Source organism: Leptonotus elevatus, chromosome 8 (genome assembly GCF_054856555.1).
Source record: "Leptonotus elevatus isolate MCC_2025b chromosome 8, RoL_Lele_1.0, whole genome shotgun sequence".
NCBI classification, from domain to species: Eukaryota; Metazoa; Chordata; class Actinopteri; order Syngnathiformes; family Syngnathidae; genus Leptonotus; species Leptonotus elevatus.
In genome coordinates this window covers 25,379,798-25,402,373 of record NC_141246.1, presented here as the reverse complement: position 1 = coordinate 25,402,373, position 22,576 = coordinate 25,379,798, and the positions used below count along the sequence as shown (strand labels likewise).

Below are 22,576 nucleotides of genomic sequence, written 5' to 3'. Positions count from 1 at the left end.
CATTAATACATACACTTACACTCCACCTGTGGATGTACTGAATGTGTACTCCCAGTTAACTGTCAAGAAGCACTTAACATTTTGAGTTTCTGGCCAATCCTGCATTGATACAAAATGTGTCTAAAATTATGATTAATAAAGATTACAGGTACTTTCGATCAGGATTTTATACAGCAGTGTTTACCACACCATGTTAATACTTGGGCGGGCCACCCTAGTAAACTGGCCACCACCCAAGTAGATTTCAAGAAAATTTTATAAAAATATATAAAAAAAAAAAAAAAAAGTGTTGCGACCAGATATACCGCATGTAACATTTGTTCGCCGTCACTCACTTGTGGACACCCCGCCCCAGCAGCCAGCCCTCTCCCCCGACCTAATATGGTCGTTTAGGATTTAGGAATACAAGTTTAAGTGCAATATGGGGCAGCAGATACAGTCTTATTTTATACATGTTCCATAAAATAACAAGGTGGTAATGGCTTTAAGTTGTGTTTCTAAAAATCAAAATGGCTAGACTTGACATTGAGTTGAATGTTTTTTGTTTTTTTAATGGGCAAAAGTATTTTATAAAATAAATTAAGACAAAGCTCTATTTATCTGTAATTTTAATAATTGAAAAGGCCTCAAAGGGCAATTTAAGGCACATTCCCTTTGTTTAAACATAGAGAGTGAATTACAAAGTAGCCTGGGTCCATAATATTTAAAAAGAAGGTACCAGCTGTCAAACTCATTTACTAATAGGCCTACCACTACCTACCTACTTGTGTGGATGTTGGTCGCAACTATGTAATGTCAATAAAAACTATGATAAGGACATCAGAAACATCAGAGGTAAGTCAAGCTCACGTCACGCCAATATGTGGGAAAACTTCAAAGTAAAAGTCTACTAAAGGCTATTTGCATTGCCTTCAATGTATTATTTGGAGTATGTTTTCAGCTTCCTTGACATGTCTAATGCTGCATTCACACCAAAGGCAGGGAAGGCGTTTCGGGCAGCGCGTTTGCATTGGGCTTTTTTCTCCGTTGCAAAGAAACTTTCCAAATATGTCTGTTTTTTACTCATTTTGCTAACTTGTCGATTAGCATCAGCGCTACGCGACTGAGATAAATAGCATCTTGACATGCGTCAAGAATCCGTCGTAAACAGAGAGAATCCGGTCACTTTTCAAAATGAAATATTTTTAAGCCTCGGCTAATCAATTAACCGGAAGTATAGTACGTTTTTTATTCTTTCAACTGTGCGGCCCGTCACGGCCCGGCCCAAAGTGGCCCGCGGACTGGTAGGTGGTTGGGGACCAATGCTCTACAGTAATTGTTCACTAAGAGACACACCTCCTCCTCTCCAGGGTGCGCGAATGCACAAATAAATGGTATTAGTTCTAAAAAAACTCGGTGAAACGCTAGCAAAGGAAGCTTTTACCCCCAAGTTGTCAAACTGCTCCCATACATGTGACTTATGTGATTCACAAGAGTTTTCAACTTCCTCTGGTGCTATAGTGAATGTGGAGTGGACTGATCATGTTGCTTTAGTGTGAATGCGCACATTGCACAGTTTTTTTTCTCCCACCAACCAATACGCGGATCATGCGCGATCCGAACCGTGGGGCCTGATCCGAACCGTGGGGCCTAAACCAAACCAATCATGGATCAATGATGATCCGTTGCACCACTAACACATAAGCAACATATATTATAATTCAGTTACTGGTTTGATTTGTAATGTGCTGTGTCAAGCAAAGGGAGAGGGGGACGCAAATGATTGACACCTCATGAGTCAGGCCTTCTATTTCTACCAGGAAGTGTGTCTTATGGTGTCTTGGAAAGAAAGAAAAAAAAACCCCTGCATATTATTGTCCTAAACAACATTTATAGCGTGAAGTGTGATATTACTTAGGAGTGATCATTTGGACCAAAATCATGTAATGGTTCATGCCGTGAAGTCAATTTTTCTTCAAGAAACATTCTCACCGTAGGGATATTTAGTGTCCAGACGGTCATCCGCTGACCGAGCCCAAGGTAACTGGTCATCATCACAGCCATTAGGCATTCCATTGTAGCCAATGCCAACAATCTTATTCTCCTGGTTCACTATACAGGCCCCCACCTGTAATGAGGAAAATAACTTTAAATTGCAGTACATCAAATGAAACAAAAATATGCCCAAAAGTTGCAAAACACTTAGGGCCAAATTCACTATGAATGCACTGCGTCCGCTGAAAGCGCTATAAATTGCTCTTATTTTGCACCTGCAGTTTGCTCCCTCTTAACGTCCTATTCAACAAGGATATTGCTCTAATCACATACCGGCGCAAACACACTCCACGATAAGGGGAGAGATTTTGTCTCAAAATTATTCACACAAATAAATTAGGGATTTTCACAAGTGTTTTTGAGATCCACAAATACGTACACACACACACACACACACACACCGAATGGATGGTGAAAAAGCCGACCAGACAGCAGGGCTCGACAAGACGACCAATTTACAATTACCACAAATGCGGTCAACTTTACAGTGTTTGCTGGTTTACAAAAAATAAAATCATCCGTTCGCTGGGCACAAGTGCACGTTTTAGTTGAGGCATAACTCGTCCGGGTCAAGTGCGAGGATGAGTGAAGATAGCCACCACGCGCCGTTTTTTATCCGACGACCAAGATCAACACAACGCCATCCCGAAATCATATTCAATCCCTAATTAAGGACACCAAGAAATCGCAATTTAATTACGGCGTCATTCTATGACAAGTCTCCGGCGTTAGCAGTTGGCCGCTAATGGGAATGTGAACATTTCTTGCGAGATGTGCGGTGCATTCAAATGCATTCTGACATTTCATACACACAGAAAGAAGTCCATCAATGCACTAAACATTAAAAATTGCAAATATGTAAACAATGTGGGCTTTCTATCAATCTATAAAAGCTGACATATATCAAGAAGAATGATGGGGGTGAAATCACTTTGCTATTTTACCTAATTACAATCAATGGTACATCTAGCCACTTGTTTACAAAACCTAATTAATAACTAGGCTTCCATTTTCCATTCTAGTGGTTGATATGTAAATGATTCAAAAATAAAGAATAAACCTTTCTTTCTTATTGTATATAATTCTTATAACATTTGCCAACAAAAACTGGAGTGACTTTATATTAGTCCCCTTTCAACAGCAAGCAAACACTGAACAATCAGTCATAGTATTGACCTTTTGCACGTGACGTCACAGCCCTCGTGGGAACGCCCCCTACGGGACGCTGGACGGCAAAAGAGCCACTTGCCTGTATTGTAACCATTGAATCTCGTACAGTGTAAAATCCTTTATCTAATCAATTATCTTATAAAATGGTCTTATCTTGCTGTGCGGTCGGTTGTACAGACAGACAAAGGAGTAAACCAAATGTTGCTTTTTATCGCATACCTACTAATGAAGACAAAAGATGTCGATTGATAGCAGCAATCAACAGAAAGGACTGGCAGTCCACAAAGTATTCACGGATTTGCAGCGATAATTTTTTGCCAGGTTAGTAGATAAATGTTCAAACATTTTACTTGTAAACGTACACTCTAACAAAGGTTGTAACAGGTGTCAAATTGCGTGTTTCAAATCTCATTAACGAACCAGATAGTTAGCGTCTACTCCAACTGCACAAACACACAGCTTAGTATTAAAAATGCACCTTCTTCAAAACTATTAAGTGCATTTGACTGTTTAATAATGGGGGATTTCAACTTTGTGCTTGGAGTTTTTAACTCTGGAGTCATATTCATGAAATTACTGCATAACTTGCCACTACGATAGTCATTTGTTCCATGCTAGTAAACATAGTAACATAACATCATCACAGCGTTTCAATATAGAATGGACTATGTAAAAAAAGGGCAGTTAGCATGATAAACAAGTTTCACTTTTGCATTACGAGGTATATTGTCCCCCGGTGTGAGCGTAGCATCTCGTCTCAGAGACTCAGCCAGCGACAAGCTTTTGAATCAGCCTCGGTGTAAGGGGAAGAGACTGCATTGACTACATATTGATATCGGTCGTGTGCTGTGAATTCCTGCAAAGTCGGCGATTTGATTAACTTGGTAAAAACAGCAGGCAACAGAAGGTAAGGGGCTGTTTTCAAACTAGCGATCTCCAACTTAAGTAAATATCGCGCTCTATGAGTCCCGACTAAATGTGCAACTTCCACTGACAGGCACCATTCGGTTGAAGTGATAGATTCCATGGCTCTATGGGCAATAATAACTTTTGATTTGTAAAATAGCAGTCGCTAAGTCACTAAGTCGCTCCGGGCCACGTCCACTTCCATTCAACAATCATTTCCTTCCGCCGTCCGTCATAGGGCAATCACGTGATCATGTGCTGTCAGTGCAAATGGTCAATAGCAGTTTTATTTTTATCAGTCATCTGAGCTTCACTGACAATGTGTGGTTTTCCCAAGGTGAAGATGGTTGAGAGGCCTCACTTTAACAGCTGGACCCTCTGTGTTGAACAAAATAATGTTCACATAAAAGAAATTCTTTTTTTTCCCCCTCAATGTTTTCTTTATAAGTTATATAATTGACTTGTTTTGCCAGCCGCTGCCTGTTGCAAACCTTTTTGTGACAGTAAAATATCTTGCAAATATGTCTTGAGTCACTGTCAATCTTTGTGTCATATAAACCTACAGTATGCAAATTGTGATGACTGTACATCAGCAAATATAGTCATGCTGCACCTTCCCACAAATGGTGCAACCAAATCCTGTGCAGTGCGACCAACTGAAAAAGAGTTAGTGTAGAGCGCTGCAGACACAAATCTTATTACAGTGGGGTTTTGGCTAAGACTTTTGTTATCTATGTATCGAGTTTGAGTTTATTTTATTTGGATCCATAAATTAGGCTGTTAAGAGTTGCTACAATACACACACGCACATGCATACACTAACTAACGATACATTACCCGAGTACAGGCAGCTAATGTAATTATTTTGTATGAGCCTTTCCAAGGACAAAGCGGAATTGTACAAAATACACACACCTGTGAGCTCGGGTCTTTGCTCCTCTGAGCTGACAAAAAGGCCACAGCCATGAAGTAGTCGGGCCACTCCAGGTAGTCTTCCCTCTTTTTGTCTGTGCAGCTGCAAAGATAAAAGCTCATTAACAAGACTCGGCTATATAAAGTTGGAAAACAAAGTTTTGATTCCTACAAAGAGTGTGACGTTAATTTATACAGAAATGACAGTAGCTTGTCAACTGACGGCGGTATAGCAATAGTATTTTATGTATAAGTATTTTCCTACGGTTGTTGTCTCGTCATACGAAACACATTTTACCCGCTGTCAGGTTTCTGCCGCGGAACGCTTTGCATCATCGTTAAACCCGAATTTAACGTTGACACTCCTGCCAACTTGTTGACTCCCTGCCCGACATTAACCGGAAGACATTTCCCGCGCTGTATTTTACATTTTTACCCCGGACTTTGTTTTGCAAGTACACGAAATAAGAGTAATTTGTTCACATTTTAAAACTTATTTGTAGGTCAAAAACTTGTTATATAACATTAACCCTTAGCTATTACAGTCAAAAGTGGAAAATAAATGCACATCTTTTAATCATATCTGCCGTTTTGTTGCCTGTCAGTCCAAGAGAGGAATAAAAAAAACGTGCCGTTCACCTTCCTCTGTTCTAACGTTGCCATCTAGTGGCTAATCAAATGACTTACTGTTAAAATACAGTAATATTAATGATGCATCATATATAGTTATTACAAATAACGACTATAAACAAATATGCTACAATGCTGTATCTAAAATTGATTATTTACAGGAAGCAAATAAGCGCCAACATCAATCAACAAAGTTCCTCATCTCTGTATTATTCTGTTGTCAACACTATTTGTTTTGAAATATTAGGTCCATTATAATCTGTTGCTAATACCATTAGGATAAGGATCATGTGAAGGTGGCTGTTTGTTATAGCTTTGATTTTGGTTCTTTATTGAACATATAAACACAAATAAAACACATTACAAGTCTAAAATATAAATTGAAGTAAAAAAGAAAACAAAAATAGGAAGAAAAGAGTTTATATGTTCAAAAGGGGTAGGAGGAAGTTAAAACGTTATCTAACCTACACCTTATTCGTTTTATGTTAATAAAATAATAAGGTAATGTATTTCAACAAAAGGAAATGTATAAACCTAATCATATATACAAGTGCACTTTAATATACGCATATTTGCCAGCGACATATGCACACGAAATCAACAGACAAATACCGCAATACATCTTTAAATCACATCCTCACACTCACATATAAAATTTTCATTACACTCATACCGATACATCCAAAGAAATTACAGCATTTGTACATTTTCAAAAGCTCATGACTGATGGAAGTATTTTTTTTTAACTTTGCTTTTAAACAATTTTTTTAATTCAGCAAGTGACTGACATCTTTTCAGGTCAATTCCAAAATCATTCCACAAATTAACACCTTTTACAGAAACACACCTTTGCTTAACATTTGTTCTTGTTTTAACTTTTTTTTGTAGACACTTGTACCCCTTATGTTATAAGGACTCTCTCTAATTTCAAACAGCTTCTGAGTACTGTGGCAGAGTAGATTGTTGTGTACTTTATACATTATTTGTGCTATTTTAAATTCAATTAAGTCGTAGAATTTCATTGTATTTGATTTAATAAATAGAGAATGAGTTGGCTCTGTATATTTTGATCGATTTATAATTCTTATGGCTCTTTTTTTGCAGTTTGAAAACAGGATCAGTATTTGTTTTATATGCTTTTCCCCAGATTTCCACACAATAGGTCAGATATGGTAATAATAATGACCAATATAATGTGTATAATGATTTCTTATTCAGGACATCCTTAGTTTGAGAGAGTATCCCTATAATGTTTGACATTTTCCTTTTGACATTATCTATGTGTAACTTCCAACATAATTTTTCATCAATAACTACTCCAAGAAATTTATTTTCATACATTCTTTCCATTTCAATTGAATTTACCATAATTTTGACCTCTTGTGTGGTTTGTTTAGTACCAAAAAATATAAACTTGGTTTTGTTTAAGTTTAATGATAATTTGTTTAAGTCAAATCAGTTATTTGTTATTGTATAATTTGACTAACTAAATACTCATTAATAGAAATAAATAAATCATGATCATGCACATATTACATTATATGCATGGTGGGTGCTTTACTGCTAAATAAATGACTCCAGAATGAAAACCACCACATTCTTTAACTTGAACACACCTAACCTAACCTTAGCACTCTCATCAGTTACAGTCGTGGAGATTTCATAATCCCTCCTTTTATGGTCCTCTTCCATTTTAGTAAACACAAAATGCAATTTAATGGGGGGTGGGGGATGAGAAGGTTGTTTATGAAGTGTTTTATTAATAATGAATATATTACTGAATGCTAAATGCATCATCACTACATTTCATTTTTAATGTAGAATGTCTATTAAGAACAGGATATACTTATTGTGAGCATTAGAGCAAGAAAAAAAAGGATGAACTACATTTGTACATTTGAGATAGATGAGGCACATATAATCTACGAAGTCTCCGTTTACTCTCATTCTCCACAACATACCTATATTTATACCACTCTATAAAATACACATTCTCATGTTAAATTGCATGACGTGTTTTGTGTTCATTAGATATTTGGACTGCTAGTCATGTTTTTGTTTTGTTTTTTAAACATGATTATAATGTGGCAGAATAGAAGAACATTTAAAGAGAGACTGTCAAAAAAAGCTAAAAGAAAATTTATAAATATTTAAAAAAACACAATATACAACAAATGACTAAAGACAAATTATATTACACAATTTACAACTGGACTAGTTAGCCTTGCACATGATTTGCGCCGTTTTAAATAATACCATATCTGTAATTTTTAGTAGATTTGATTTTACTAGAAGCAAATTTGTGTGGTCTATGTATCCTACATTATGAATGGTTCTTATGGCTCTTTTTTTGTAGGCGGGTCAATGACTGTAATTCATTTTTGTAGTTATTTCCCCAGGCCTCAGCACAATATTGTAAATAGGGTAAAACTAGGGAACAGTACAGCAAGTGGAGCGAATTATAATCTAACCTACCTGTATATCCTTAGCCTTACTAATAATGGCAATATGTTTTTGCCATTTTAGATTGGACATGCCTTGAACATCATCAATTATGACTCAGAGAAATTGTATTTCCTGCACCCTTCCAATTTCAATCCGATTTATTTTTTAGATGCATTTGAATGTCTATTATGTGATTCTCATCCATCCATCTTCTACCGTTTATCCGAGGTCAGGTCACAGGGAGGCGTTCAGGAGGTATTTAAATCAGATGCCCGAGCCACCTGAGCTGGCTCCTCTCAGCGCGGGGGAGCAGCGGCTCGACTAACTGAGCTTCTCACCCTATCTCTAAGGGAGATCCCAAACACCCTGCAGAGGAAACTCATTTCGGGATCCTGTTCTTTCGTTCACGACCCACAGCCCGTGACCATAGGTGAGGATAGGAACGTAGATTGACCGGTAAATCGAGAGTGTCGCCTTTCGGCTCAGCTCCTTCACAACAAGGGACCGATAAAGAGTACGCATCATTGCAGACGCTGCACCGATCCCCCTGTCAATCTCCCGCTCCATCTTGCCCTCACTCATGAACAACACCCCAAGATACTTGAACTGCTCCACTTGGGGCAGGATCTCATCCCCGACCCGTAGAGAGCACTCCACCCTTTACCGACTGAGGACCATGGTCTCGAATTTGGAGGTGCTGATCTTCATCCCAACCGCTTCACACTCGGCTGTGAATCGCTCCAGTGAGACTTGGAGATCACGGCACCACATCATCTGCAAAAAGCAGAGATGCAATGCTGAATATGATTCTCAAATAATATCAATTTCATCTTGTCCACATTTATTGATAGTTTATTAAAATCAGACCACATTTTGAGCATGTTTAATACCTTATCTATTGTTTGCTATAATTCACCTAGATCATCACCTGAACAAAGAATGTATGTGTCATCTGCAAAAAAATACCACTTTCATTGTCTTTTCGCACATTACAAATATCATTGATGTATATAATGAATAATTTGGGCCCCAACACCGACCCTTGGGTGACACCACAAGTAATGTTAAAAAATGATGAGCAGTGAACATCAATCAGTACATATTGCTTCTGCATAGCCAAATAACTTTTAATCCACTCCCATAAAATGCCCAATACCAATTTGATATAACTTTGTTAATATGTTAATGGTGTCAAATGTTTTTTCAAGTCAATAAATATACCAATTGCATGGTTTTTATTGTCTCTTCATCTGTATTTTCAGTAGCTTCTATTATTGCATGTGCTGCTGATCTATTACCCCTAAACCATGTTGACTTTCTGATAGTAAATTGCATTTTAGTAAATACGAATCAAACCTTTTGTTGAACAGTTTTTCTAAATATTTTTGGGAATTGTGGAAGTAGTGAAATAGGTCTATAGTTAATAAAATGATAATTGCTGCCAGATTTGCACAATGGAATTACTGTAGCAATTTTTAGTTGGTTTGGTAATTTACTTGTCTGGAATGATGGATTGCATATCTCGGTTAATGGTTCAAAAATCCCATCGATTACCAATTCAAGCAGGGTCATTTCAATGTTGTTAAAATCAGTTGACGTTTTGTTGTTACATTTTTTTTTAAACCACTTTCAGAATCTCTTTTTCATCCACATTGTTGAGGAACATTGAGTGTGGCGAGTCTCGATCTGGAATATTTTTTTGCCAGATCAGGGCTTACATTTACAAATAATTCATTGAAGCGATTTGCTCTTCCATATTATAGTTTTCAGTGTTATTTACACACAAAAAAACAATATTTGGGTAAGCTAATGAATCATAGAATATAAATTGAAAATCCCTTGATTCCTAACACTGTAGTAACCATTAAGTTACTATGCAAATACATTATAGAGAACAGAAAGGAAAACTCTGGTATTTACGGCTTGAGTCTGGTGAAAGGCATTGTGGGAGTATTCAAATCATCAAAATTTAGTCAATGTTGAGAAAAATTAAGTTGTGAAGCTAAGTTTATTAAGTTATGTCAACTTGAATTTAGATTTTAGCCGACCAACAGTGCCCATCTAGGATTTTTCGGTCTAAAAGACGTCTAAATGGTACTTAGACGTCTAGGCTAAAAACGGTCTAGGTTTTTTTTTTTTTAGACGTCTAAGATTAGACTTCTAATAGACGTCTACGTCTAGACCACTCGTCTATTCTTAGATGTTTAAATAACCGCTAATTGACGTCTATTTATAGACGTCGAAATTTAGACGTTTGCTAGACGTTCACTTTTATACCAAATTTTAACTCCATGAGACGTCGTATAGATGTCTTTTAAACATTATTTAGAACTAACCAACACTAAAGGAAATTAAAGTTGTCAAAATTGAATGTTAAATCAGGTGGTCTAAAAAAGGGACCAAATTTAACCTGTGATCCTTACCTTGGTGTAGTTCCAGGAAGACAATTCACATCATGTGTTTTGGGAACTTTTAATTAGGTTTCAGTAACACTAATTTCACACCCTTGCCCCTCTGTCCTTTGGAAAAAAAATTTTTTTTTAATTAAACACTTTACTGAGGACAGGTTAATGTTGACACAATCTTTTAGAAAAGCTGCATGATTAATCGCGTGTGAAAAAAACCCTAATATGCGCGTGTACCCGACCTAGCTCTCTCGCTTTGTTTGTCACGTGAACGGTAATTACCCAGTCGCGTTGTGGGACACACACACACATCTCCTTCCCCTGCTGCTCCACCCAATCCAGTGAAATTGTATTGTTTGTTTGCCATCTATTCCCTACCTATAATCATTTTGTTGTGAAGTAGCATGTTTCATACAGCACAAATAACTGAGCATAAATTAGCCGATATTACCCACCTAGTTTAAAATGCTATATGCTAATTCAATAAAAGATAACGTGATAACCACCACATAGTAAGACTAATGACGGTGAAAGGAAGCTCTCTGTGGTCCGTGCATTGAAAAGCATTGGACTTTGGATCATTGTAATTTTATTTGTGGGGAATATTTTGACTTCAAAATGTGATGAACTGTTGTTTGTGTCTGGTTGTATTATGCTAGTAGTCACAGGCAAAAACAATCCAATACGTCATTGGTAATTGAAGCTTTTGCATTGAGTTGCATTGTGGAAATATCAGAAATGCCCGGATGCTTGGAATTGTCAGTGGGCTCTATGCACAAATCCACTACTTCCTGAACTCAATACCACTTTTTCAATTTCTGTCTTTCATGATTGGACAAACTGATTAATCCAGGTGTGTCTGGCCATCGTCGTCATGGTTACTGAGGTCAAGCACACCTGGAATAATGAGTTTGTCCGATCATTAATGGCAGGAAATGAAGGAGTGGTACTGAGTTTAGGAAGTAGTGTATTTGTGCAAAGAGCCCATTGCCTGTGAAAAATACCTTTTTGCCTTCTTGTAATGACAAGTCAGTCTTATTCATTCTCCTGCCATTGGTCTGTTTGGTTACAATTGGTCTATTTATTTAGTAATTGTAGCATATTGCCTAGAAAAAAAAGAGGCTGAAAAGAAATGATCTACAGCTAGCAGTCAAGGGAAGCATCTCTCTGCTCTCTTGGATGAAATCAAAGACGCATGAAGATGAAAGGTCAGACTCAGAGTCAAGGCCGGAGAGAGTCATGTTAACTACAGTTTAGCACCTTTTAAAGATCCAATTTTAATATTGATTTGCACTGATCAATAATAAATTGATGCAACTTGGAATGAATATTAACAATAGGAAAGTTGACTTTGGTGTCAATGTTGTTCTTGTAATGGGTAAGCAGTTTATTCACAAATGTCGTTTTTTTTTAAACAAATCCTAATATGGCTCACTGGAAGAATGAGATCTGTCTCGTTGCAAAATCTTTAAGGTTTATGTTTCAGAAAATTTCCATGCTTTTGATTTTTTTTTGAATGACTGATTTGATTTAAAATATTCGTGGGATCCTTTTCTTTTTGACAATTTGTAACAATGCCCCTTGTAGGCATATGCCAATAACCGGTTTGACGGTAAATCATGACATTAAAAGTCACGATTTTTTAAACCTTCCAAACTTGCGCAAACCGGTAAGTTGTTTAGCCCCGGCCCCGACTGGAAGCGTACGCCTGAAATGGGCACCAGTGGTGTGCAGCGGTGTGCAGCGGTAGCCTCGTCTCATTGTTTACGTCATGTGAGTGTGCCTTTGCTGCAGCAGCCAACCACGTTACTGTCAGACTGGCCGCGTTCTGCTTCGGGGAATTCATCACCAATTAATCTCGCTACTGCGGCTCACCATCGATGATAGCGTTGCTAATTAGCATTGCTAGACATGTTAACATCAGACTATAACAGCGTTTTATGTGACACGCCTGTGGTAGGAGGACGCGAGCACTGAGCGAGCTGGAGGATGGCTGAAGGAGGTGAACCACCAAGCAAACTTTCCCCCCGTCCAAACAAAGTCGGCTATATGGGATTTTTTCGGCTTTCGAAAAGGAATGGCGACCGTGGCTTGGAGGAAGACTATGGAGGTAAATATGGTGCAAAACTAACTTGTGCAAAAAAAATTGTACCTGTAGAAAAAAGTCTAAATTTGTATCTGTAAAAGTCGTGTTTTGTATCTGTAAAAGTCGTGTTTTGTATCTGTAAAAAAAATGTGTGCCTGTAAAAAAATAAATTTGTATCTGTAAAAGAAATCTGTACCTGTAAAAAAAAAAATGTGTATGTGTAAAACAAATTTGTATCTGTAAAAACAAATTTGTACCTGTAAAAGTCATGATTTGTATCTGTACAAAAAATTTTTTGTACCTGTACAAAAAGTATAAATTTGTATCTGTAAAAGTTGTGATTTGTACCTGTAGAAATGACAACTTGTAGTCAAAGAAGTCGCCACTAGGAGTCACAAGTGTTTTTTCTGCTGCTGTCCAGTGACGTGAGTTTTGCCCCATTTATCTCGCTACAAAAGGTGCAAAACTGATTTGTACTTGTAGAGCGCCGTGATTTGTACTCGTAGAAGAAGAGGGCGGACTCTGGAGGATTTGGGCGGGCTAAAGCTCAACCTCATTGGTTGTGCGAACGACCGTGGGTTGAACTCAAATGACGCCCATAAATCCGCAATTCCAAACAGAGTAGCCACACTAGTTTACGCGTCATTTTGGAAGAAGAGGACGTCCCAGGCGTGAAAATTTCAACATGGTTCAATATACGAACACCGTGTGGAACAGCTTAAACGTTGGTTGACATGCAGAGCACTCCAAGTGGGCAGAAAGAAAGAAGTTTTAGTATGAAGGTAAGATTTATTGTACGAACATAGCTCGTAATCCGGTGCTAGGTAGCTAGCTCATCTCATGTTGTTGTCACGAAAACTGAATACATTGAAGTCACGATTTGTATTTCAAGATTTGAAGCCTACCAGTGAAAACATACGATCAATAGCTTGTACCTGTAAAAAAAAAAGTGGACAGTACTCAGCTACTTGTATTTGACTAACATTATATTCAAGCATCTGTACTCTTACTATCATAATAAAATGAAAACAAAACGTTTTTACTGCGAGTGGATCTTTAAGCCGCTACAGGTATTTCAACCTCAACCCTTTATCCTATGTATTTAATCATTTTATTTCAAATATTACAATTTATTGATAAATTTCAGTATTTTTGCAATGTATGCTTTGCAAACAGTTAAAATAAAAGGCTCTTACACTTTTAAACATACACATTTGCTTTCAACACTCAAGCCAAATAAAAATAATGCAAATGGGAATGTTTATAAACAATGTCTGTGTCTATCAGTATTACCACTATTTCTGATATTAAGATGTGACAAAATCTTTGTTTTTTTTCTGGCTAACAAGATAAAGCTAAACATTTAACTGATTACATATAATGTCAGTGGCTGTGTTTTGATAATGACACAGCTAGGAAGCTATGATTATTTTTTATTGTATGAATATGCTGACCCAATCATTCTATTCGCACAGATGCCAGCATGCAGTCAATCAAAGCTACTTCTTGATCAACCGCTAGACGGTGGCACATGGTGTGACATCAAACCTGCTTCAAAGTGGCTGTGAAGTCCAACAAATGACAATCCTTGATACACTGGTTACTGTTCTGAGATAATTTCACTGCAAACACCTTTGGGAAAGTGAAGAAATTATGCTTTCTAAATGTCTTCCAATTTTGAGTTTGAAATGTTGCAGGAGTACAATTTAATCCATATTGAGAGTTATTTGAAATAGTCAGATCAAATAACATGTATCATTCAATAAACAAGATTGTGCATCATTTGAAATGTTTTATTTGATGTCCAGAAGAGCCGTTTCTGCATCCATCCAAGACGAGAACAGTATTCTTCTCACAAACAGAAGAAAAGTTATTGATGGAGCTGTATGAGGAATTCAAGACTCACCAAAAAAGGCAATACTGCTGCTATCACTAAGATGAGGGAAATATGATTGGCAAAAAAAAAGAAAAAAGCAGACAGACTAAATATATAAGTTATAATTGTTTCATGTTAGATGTGTATTTCACATTAATCGTGTTATTAATTATTGATTTAATGTAAAGCACCTCGACTTTACCTACATATTCATTCTTCACTGTTACATCTCAACAGTAGCCAAAAGCGATCATGGCAGCAAGTCGGCAAGTAGCCTATAACAATATATATAAAAAATAAGACTAAATAGGTGTTGAGCTGTAAATATATGTTGCCCATTATTGTAGCCACCAGAAAAAAAGACTGACCACTGCCACAGGTAGATCTGCAAAATAATTTTCCATAATCCAGTTTGATGGAATACCTCCAGGTGTCATCTCCTGTCTCTTGGCTGCTTTCTGATGGAGTGGGTCATCCTTTTCACTGATGCTTCAGCAGTGTCTCCAGCAGTTGTCTCCACCTTTTGAGCAAGATTTTGAAATTTATGAGATTCTCATTTAATTAAAAATAAACTAACATTTGACCTAGTTACTTTTGTTAAAGTAGCTACGTGACAGTGACACTGCTCACATCTTAGTGATACAGATAGACTGGCATTTCAAAAGCAGAATAGCCAATATTTAAATAAGAGTAATGTTACATTGGAAAATGTAACTCAAGTAGAAATTAAAAGCGCAGAAAAAATACTTGCACAAATATTTGAGTACTGTGAGTGATGAGTAAACTAAGTGTAAGAGCAAAATACTGACATTTGTCAATAAATTATAATATTTGAAATAAAATGATTAAATACATAGGATAACGGGTTGAGGTTGAAATACCTGTAGCGGCTTAAAGATCCACTCGCAGTAAAAACTTCTTTCTTTCTGCCCACTTGGAGTGCTCTGCATGTCAACCAACGTTTAAGCTGTTCCACACGGTGTTCGTATATTGAACCATGTTGAAATTTTCACGCCTGGGACGTCCTCTTCTTCCAAAATGACGCGTAAACTAGTGTGGCTACTCTGTTTGGAATTGCGGATTTACGGGCGTCATTTGAGTTCAACCCACGGTCGTTCGCTCAACCAATGAGGTTGAGCTTTAGCCCGCCCAAATCCTCCAGAGCCCGCCCTCTTCTTCTACGAGTACAAATCACGGCGCTCTACAAGTACGAATCAGTTTTGCACCTTTTGTAGCGAGATAAATGGGGCAAAACTCACGTCACTGGACAGCAGCAGAAAAACCACTTGTGACTCCTAGTGGCGACTTCTTTGACTACAAGTTGTCATTTCTACAGGTACAAATCACAACTTTTACAGATACAAATTTATACTTTTTGTACAGGTACAAATTTTTTTTTGTACAGATACAAATCATGACTTTTACAGGTACAAATTTGTTTTACACATACACATTTTTTTTTTACAGGTACAGATTTATTTTACAGATACAATTTTTTTTTTTACAGGCACACATTTTTTTTACAGATACAAATCACGACTTTTACAGATACAAATTTAGACTTTTTTTCTACAGGTACAAATTTTTTGCACAAGTTAGTTTTGCACCAAATTTACCTCCATAGAAGACTATACTACTTGCAAAACGTGCTTCAGAAGAGTGGCTGCCAAAGAGCACCACCCATCACTGTTTGACAAACTCAAGGTAAAATAACATAACGCTGTCTGAAAAATGAACGTTTGCAACTACGCTACGAGTTAGTAGTGTGTCTTATATTGTTGAACAAATACTGAGCTGTCGAGGCTGATAGGCGTCTAACTAGCATGGCTAGCAAAAGTGTTACTTTTTCTGCAAAATAGTTAATTTGACAGTTGTGCTTAAAATTAAATGTAGCCGATATGTCTATAATTTTGTTTAAGGGTCCCACCATTTTTAAAATCAGTTCAAAATCGTGACATTTATAAAAATAAAAAATAAAGAGCATGGAGGCTGTGCAGAAAATAAATGCATTAAATGATATAATCAATATTGCAATTTTGTGTGTTTATTGTGCTCTAGATGAATACTTTATACAAATTGCACGTTTCCGTTGGACGTTTCAGTTTGATGTTGTGCTCAATCAGTTTTTTCCCACTTTACAGCTTTTTCAGCATGGCAAACTTTACTGTAGCAAATGCTGTATTCTATATTGTGTTTAAAAATAAAACTGTATATATATATATATATATATATATATATATATATTTTTTTTTTTTTTACAGCTGTAAATTCAATACCATGACACCGCAATATTTTTGCTCAAGGTTATCATACCATCAAAATCTGATATCGGCCCATGCCTAGTCCCTTGTTTTGTGTTTTTTTTTTGTCTGTGTAGGTATATACATATATATCTCTTGAAGTTGTATGTAATTGACTTGATTGTAACATTATGCGGTGCTTCAATTGTTTGTATTGTATTTGAGGAGTGTTGAATAAAAACAAAAATAACAACTTTTTTTCTTCCTTCAGAACGGCTGGAAGCTTAAACACGTTGCTACGTCCTAGTTGTGGAGAGGTATCATAATGTTATAAAGACCCGCTGATGACAGTCCAGCACATTCTCGTACGCCCAATGCCCATATGCGTATTTGGCTGCTTTATTCGTGAATTGTGCGATCTGGCATTTTGTTTGACATTGATGATCCAGTTGTGCAGTTATTTATTTACTTGTTTTTGTCGATGCACATTATTCAATGTATTTAATTCAATCGTCCGGATTTGGTCTAAAGAGAGTTGAAATGAGAACTTGATTTAGAAGTCTAATGTTAAAGTGAATTCCCATGCTTTGTGACATTGGAGCAAGTGGGGAGCAAAACAAAGAGTAATGTGACCCAGCATTCAGCGTGGGATGGCGTTTGAGGAATCGAAATGCACCACAAAGCTGTATGTGTCACTGTTTCCCCATATCTCCAGACTGTGAGGACCCACTCAGGGTATTTTTTCCTCCTTTTCTTTCTTCCCTCTTCTCCCCTCCTCCTCCACTACGATTTCTTGTGGCAAGGAGCCGTTTTGTTTCAAATGTTTATTGAAGAATTGAACATCCATCCAATTTCCACATGTAAAGAAGACTCTGATGTACTACAACGGCTGGCCGGTCTTGCCTTGCCACACAGGCCAGCAGCAGCTCGCTCTGACAAGAGGGGCAACCACACGGGGAGAGGCGGGGTTTTACTGAACCGGGCGTTTGACTTCCGCATTAGAAAAATACCCTGCAAATTACCTAATATTTCATTTAAAAAATTACATCGCCATGGTGTCAAAGGTAAGATTTAATCATTTGTATGCCTATAGTAACTGTGGAAGAGCTTACAATTCCGTGATGTAATCTCTTTAAGTGAGCATCGATGTTCACTACTTTTCAAAGTGCATTGTGGGTCATTTTGAGTGCACTACATTTCTGCTCCCTGGACATTCAGACATCCATACAAAATGACGTGAGGTCTGAGTAGTGTGCACATTCGGACACAAGACAGAGTTTAGTTGAGTGATGGGTGTCAGCATCCTAACTGCATGATTTGTAATGCTAAGTTGAACAATTTTAGCAGAACTAGCTATCTGGCAAAAAATAGAGGAAATAACACTTAAGTTGCATGGAGATGGGTAATACATGAACACAACGCATTCTGAATTCAAGGTGAAGAGAGCCAGGCTACTCTACCTGTTTATTTTGTTCACCAGTATACACTATTAGGGGTTCCTATGTCTTGAATTAAAAAAAATGATAATCTATTTTTCAATAAAGAAGAGTTTGGTACCTCCAACAAGGTTAAGAATCACTGTGTTAAAGGGACTTTAAGTTAAAGCCCGTATCCCACTGAGCAAATAAATTGCAATGAGCGTTTTAACGTTTTTTTTCTTGTTGCAAGTAAAACCTTTAAAACTCTAGGTCAGGCACCGATACTGGTAAATACTGGTTTGTCACTGGTACTGGAAAAAAAAACAGATGCTCGACCCTGCTGAAAAATGTAATCAACTGTTTAGTAAATTTGTCAGACTGGTTCTGTTACATGGGCCCGGGGGCAGAGGCTTTTGCTTTCTAAGGATCCATGATCTAGCTCTAAAATGCATTATAAAATTGCATATGGTTAAAATTAGGTAGCCTAGGCCAACTAGCCAACTAGGCTACCTGATTTGAACCATTAATACGCAACACACAGCAAACAATGCAGTTTGACAAGAACAATTAGACAACACATTTGAATGTATGCGATACCTTCTTTTTAGTTCCCTGTGTTTCTCCAGGACCAAGTCAATGATGTCACAAAGGGTAGAAATCTTTCTTTGAACAAACCCCCTCTGAAGGAACTGTTGCTTGGAGACTACTGGCTTGTAGTTGAAGACGTCTCGTAGAACCTTGATTAAGAAATTGTCAAGTTAAAAATACATGATTTTTGAAAAACAAAAATTGGGAACAGAACATTAATGTTGTTGTGTTTTACATATCTAGGGCATCCGGCTTGAAACTATGCCAAACAAATGAAGCCCATCTTCTGTAGAATTTCATACTGGATCGGTTGCGATCTGGGTTAATAACAAGCGGCAACTGCGCTATTGACCTACACAGTGCTCGTGGAAATTCACTGTGGGTTTAAGTCTGGGATGGGCAAACTCGGTCCTCGAGAGCCGCAGTCTTGCATGTTTATTTAAAGGTTTCCCGCCTCCAACACACCTGATTCATAAATAGATCAGCTCATCAGCAAGCGCTGCAAAAAACAAATAACGATCCTGATCCTGCTGTGTTGGAGGAGGGAAATCTCTCAAACATGCAGGACTGCAGCCCTTGAAGACTTGAAGGAGAGATGGAATGTGTTTTTGTAGACAAAGAAGAGAGGAAAGCACAGTTCCTACTTCAAATAATGACAGTAAAAGTTAGGGAGTTGGTTGACATGAAGATTAGAAGGATGATATTGTGTGTGTCCAGGAGGGGAGATGGAAAAGCTGTAAGGTTAGAAGCTTAAGGGTAGGGTTGTGGACAAATAATACAGGATGGCCGGATAGAGAGATAGAGACAGAAATTATATGCAGCATGTTAGAGTGGTTAACCTTCCTATTTTTGTCCTATCCAAGTCTTCCCAACGACATGTTTCCCCTAAAAAATGATCATCTCAAGTACACTATTTTCAATTGACGGTTATATGAAGAGCATGAATAACAATTGTATGCCTTCAACATGGCTGACTGCGTCTGGTGTGGCACACTCTTAACAGCATGTCTACTTTGTTGTTGAAGTGAGTAGAAGCCAAAGGCCATAATTTTCTTTCTTTTTTTCCCCCAAAAAGGTTCCCACATGCAAGGATATTAGCAGTTCATGCAAAATAAGGGAGGAGCAAACATGTAAAAGCTTGCACACCTACCCAAATCATTCCACACTGCTCTGCGTGTACTGCAATCTGCATTCTCTCTCATTTGAAAATGTCCTCTGGAAAAGGTTTATGGGGTATATGCCACGGAGGAGGCGGGACTTCAGACGATTTTCACACATCAACTTTGTTTCCATTTCCTGTTTGCACGCTTTCGCCTTTGTGCCCCTCGGTTGAGCGTTCCTGTCGACGGGTGCGAGTGTGTAGCGTATATGTCTCAGTTGACCGAAGCATTTCAGAGATTTGAGACGCCCTGCGCGCTCCCGCCAATGGTTGGGGGACGCAGGGCTGCGAGTGTTGGAACGTGGCCATCAGTGGCCGGAAACAACGCTGATCTGTAAAACCCGTAAGTCGGAAGTCCGTGGCATCTACCCCATTGTTCATGAGGTTTTGGAACAGCTCGTCAGTGAAAGTGACATAGGGGAGAATATGTCTGTGACGGGATTGTGTTGAAGAGGACCGTGATTTTGAGGCACACTCATCTGATGATCCACCTGTTGTCTCTCAACCCCCAGCAGACACGATCCCTTCCAAAAATTGAAAGATAATATGGTCCCTTTTCCCCCTTAGCGCTGCTAATATTATCATATTGGTTCCAGGCCCCACCAGATATGCAATCAGCCATGTGGAAGACATCAAGTCATCATTTGAGCTCTTCATAATCCATTGATTGAAAATATTGTACTGGAGATGACCAATTTAGAGGGGAAACGTGTGTATGGGGACAGTTGGAAAGACTTGGATGTAGTTGACTTGGAAGCCTATATTGGCTTGCTCATTTTGGCAGGAGTTTACAAATCCAAAGGTGAAGCAACAGCAAGCCTTAGAATGAATGAATTACAAAAGATTTGTATGAAATATTTTCAAGATAACTAACTGATTGTGGCGCTATGGGAAAGGTAATTAATGTTGTCTTTGTATGAAAACTTTATAAGATAAATTAATTCTAATTTAAAGGTTTGGCCTGATGGTGACGCTAGAGGAGAGATCAACTCGCTGATAAGTTTCATTATCAAGGAGGTATTTATGTATTCAACAGATAAAGTGCCCGACACAAAAACGGAGTCACCAATTTTATCATGTACATCATTTTCTGGAGGCAAATATCCCTAATGGTAAAATGTAATAGTAATATTTGAGGACAATAGAGGGTTAAAGACAGAGATAGAAATGTGTTGACTTGAACCAGCAGTGTTCTGGATGGATGGTAGGAATATGTTGAGAAAAGCAGTAAGTAGCCTAAGAGGATGGAAAAATAGTAAGGCATATGGTCATTAGAGGGTAAGAAGATGGTGGAAGAAAGGAGGAAAAGTGTGCTGGTGCCCATTTTTTTAGAAGAAGGGCAATGTGCGCACTATTAGTAACTAGAGGAATAAAGTTAATGAGCTCCACAGTTATGAAGTTATGGGAATGAGTAGCAGAGGCTAAACTCGGGCCAAACATTAGTATTTGTGGCCAACAGTTTGGTTTCATGCCTAGGAGGAGTACCACAGATGCATAATGGTGTGACCAACTGAGGCCAACAGTGAAAAGAGTCCTGGAACATAAGCACCCAAAATTTCTGTGACAGAGTATGGTACCTTATAGAGTGTGTCAGTGAATCTCAGGTCAGTTTTGCCTGTCAGCACCAGTCCAGCTGCCACGAGTTGCTCAGCAAAAGGTGGAGAGAATGTGGTGAGACTGAAGCTCAATATTGGCAGAAAAGCCGACGGGTCTCCTTTGGAAAGGCTTATGTGAAATAGAATTAGAAGTTATAAAACAAAACCATCAGGAAAAAATGACATACGTACACCACACCACAAAGCAACTAGCAATATTCACAATTTGATTTTAAGCTATTAAAAGATGCATTATGTTGCATGTTAACGTACCATAAAAAACAACAACAAAACGTGCAAATGACCAGATATTTCCCACTTTACTCCCATCGTTTACTGTTCTCAGTTCTAAATAAATTTGTGCAGTCCTTTTACGCTACTTATTTATTTGTATTATTTTTAAATTCTATGATTAAATCATTTTTAATTGATATTTACTTTAACAAGTATGATTGAATTGGGGTCAGTTTATTTTACTTTAAGTACATTTAAAATTGAGTACTTTTACTTAAGTCGATTTTTACACAAATACTTAAGTATTTTTTTTGTACTTGTGTCTGTACTTAAGTAAAAAATAAAAAGTGAGTACTTCATCCAACTGTTAATTTCACACTCGAGTGCTTCTGTATTTATTTCGGTGATTTTTCAGCTGAAATAAAAATATAAGTACATTTACAGGCTAAACTGATAGAAAGCATTTATCTGTTTGATTTTGAAATCAAAACTTCTATACAATAGCATTTTTTTACGTTGACAATAAAGTAAATGGAAATTGGTTGAGAAATTAGTAAATTACGTTTTATTCTATGCTGTACTTGCATTGCACTTGCTGCCCCAAAACAGGATTAAGAGTTATCAGACTTACCCGTTGTAGTCGACATGTCCAGGGTACTTAATGAATCGTAAGAGAGTATCCAGTTTACGAAAACAGCCTTGCACATCGCCAGTGGGCAGCATTCTCGCCTATGTCATTTTCTGCAGCTACTGTATTGATTTCGACAGCTTCTAATAAAAATAGGATATACGATACGATACCATTATCATCCACAGTGCTAACCTAAACCAGCTTTTGTCAGTTAACCAATTCCTTTGAAAAACGTGTCTGCATGACA

At 37.7% G+C, this 22,576-nt stretch overlaps 3 protein-coding genes and 1 long non-coding RNA gene across 4 annotated transcripts in view; 2 read left to right on the top strand and 2 right to left on the bottom strand.

The window, feature by feature from the left end:
• dctd (dCMP deaminase) overlaps nt 1-5,498 on the bottom strand; it is a 30,662-nt gene extending 25,164 nt beyond the window's left edge. The window contains exons 1-3 of the mRNA XM_086083770.1: nt 5,321-5,498; nt 5,026-5,125; nt 1,972-2,107 (exon numbers count right to left, since the gene is read on the bottom strand). Coding sequence (XP_085939896.1) covers nt 1,972-2,107; nt 5,026-5,125; nt 5,321-5,358 — 274 coding nt within the window. The 5' untranslated portion in view covers nt 5,359-5,498. The remainder of the gene's footprint in view (nt 1-1,971; nt 2,108-5,025; nt 5,126-5,320) is intronic.
• The window catches only part of LOC147170302 (uncharacterized), a 16,265-nt gene extending 7,830 nt beyond the window's left edge, over nt 1-8,435 (top strand). Inside the window, exon 2 of the mRNA XM_086083772.1 lies at nt 8,331-8,435. Coding sequence (XP_085939898.1) covers nt 8,331-8,422 — 92 coding nt within the window. The 3' untranslated portion in view covers nt 8,423-8,435. The remainder of the gene's footprint in view (nt 1-8,330) is intronic.
• On the bottom strand, nt 5,861-22,576 carry cep44 (centrosomal protein 44). Its single transcript, XM_086083773.1, has 4 exons — nt 22,330-22,576; nt 21,447-21,594; nt 18,720-18,859; nt 5,861-8,871 (listed from the first exon to the last, which is right to left on the bottom strand). The coding sequence occupies exons 1-4, from the start codon at nt 22,419-22,421 to the stop codon at nt 8,868-8,870; spliced, it is 384 nt and encodes a 127-aa protein (XP_085939899.1). The 5' UTR covers nt 22,422-22,576; the 3' UTR covers nt 5,861-8,867.
• On the top strand, nt 13,105-14,370 carry LOC147170301 (uncharacterized). The gene is made up of 2 exons (XR_015095849.1): nt 13,105-13,370; nt 14,064-14,370. It is a non-coding gene; the product is annotated as an uncharacterized LOC147170301 (long non-coding RNA).

Coding starts and splice junctions, on each gene's coding strand:
- cep44 (XM_086083773.1), bottom strand. CDS start 22,421: ATGCTGCCCACTGGCGATGTGCAAGGCTGTTTTCGTAAACTGGATACT. Junction 21,595..22,329: donor GGACATGTCGACTACAACGG/GTAAGTCTGATA, acceptor ATTTCACATAAG/CCTTTCCAAAGGAGACCCGT. Junction 18,860..21,446: donor TCACTGACACACTCTATAAG/GTACCATACTCT, acceptor TTCTTAATCAAG/GTTCTACGAGACGTCTTCAA.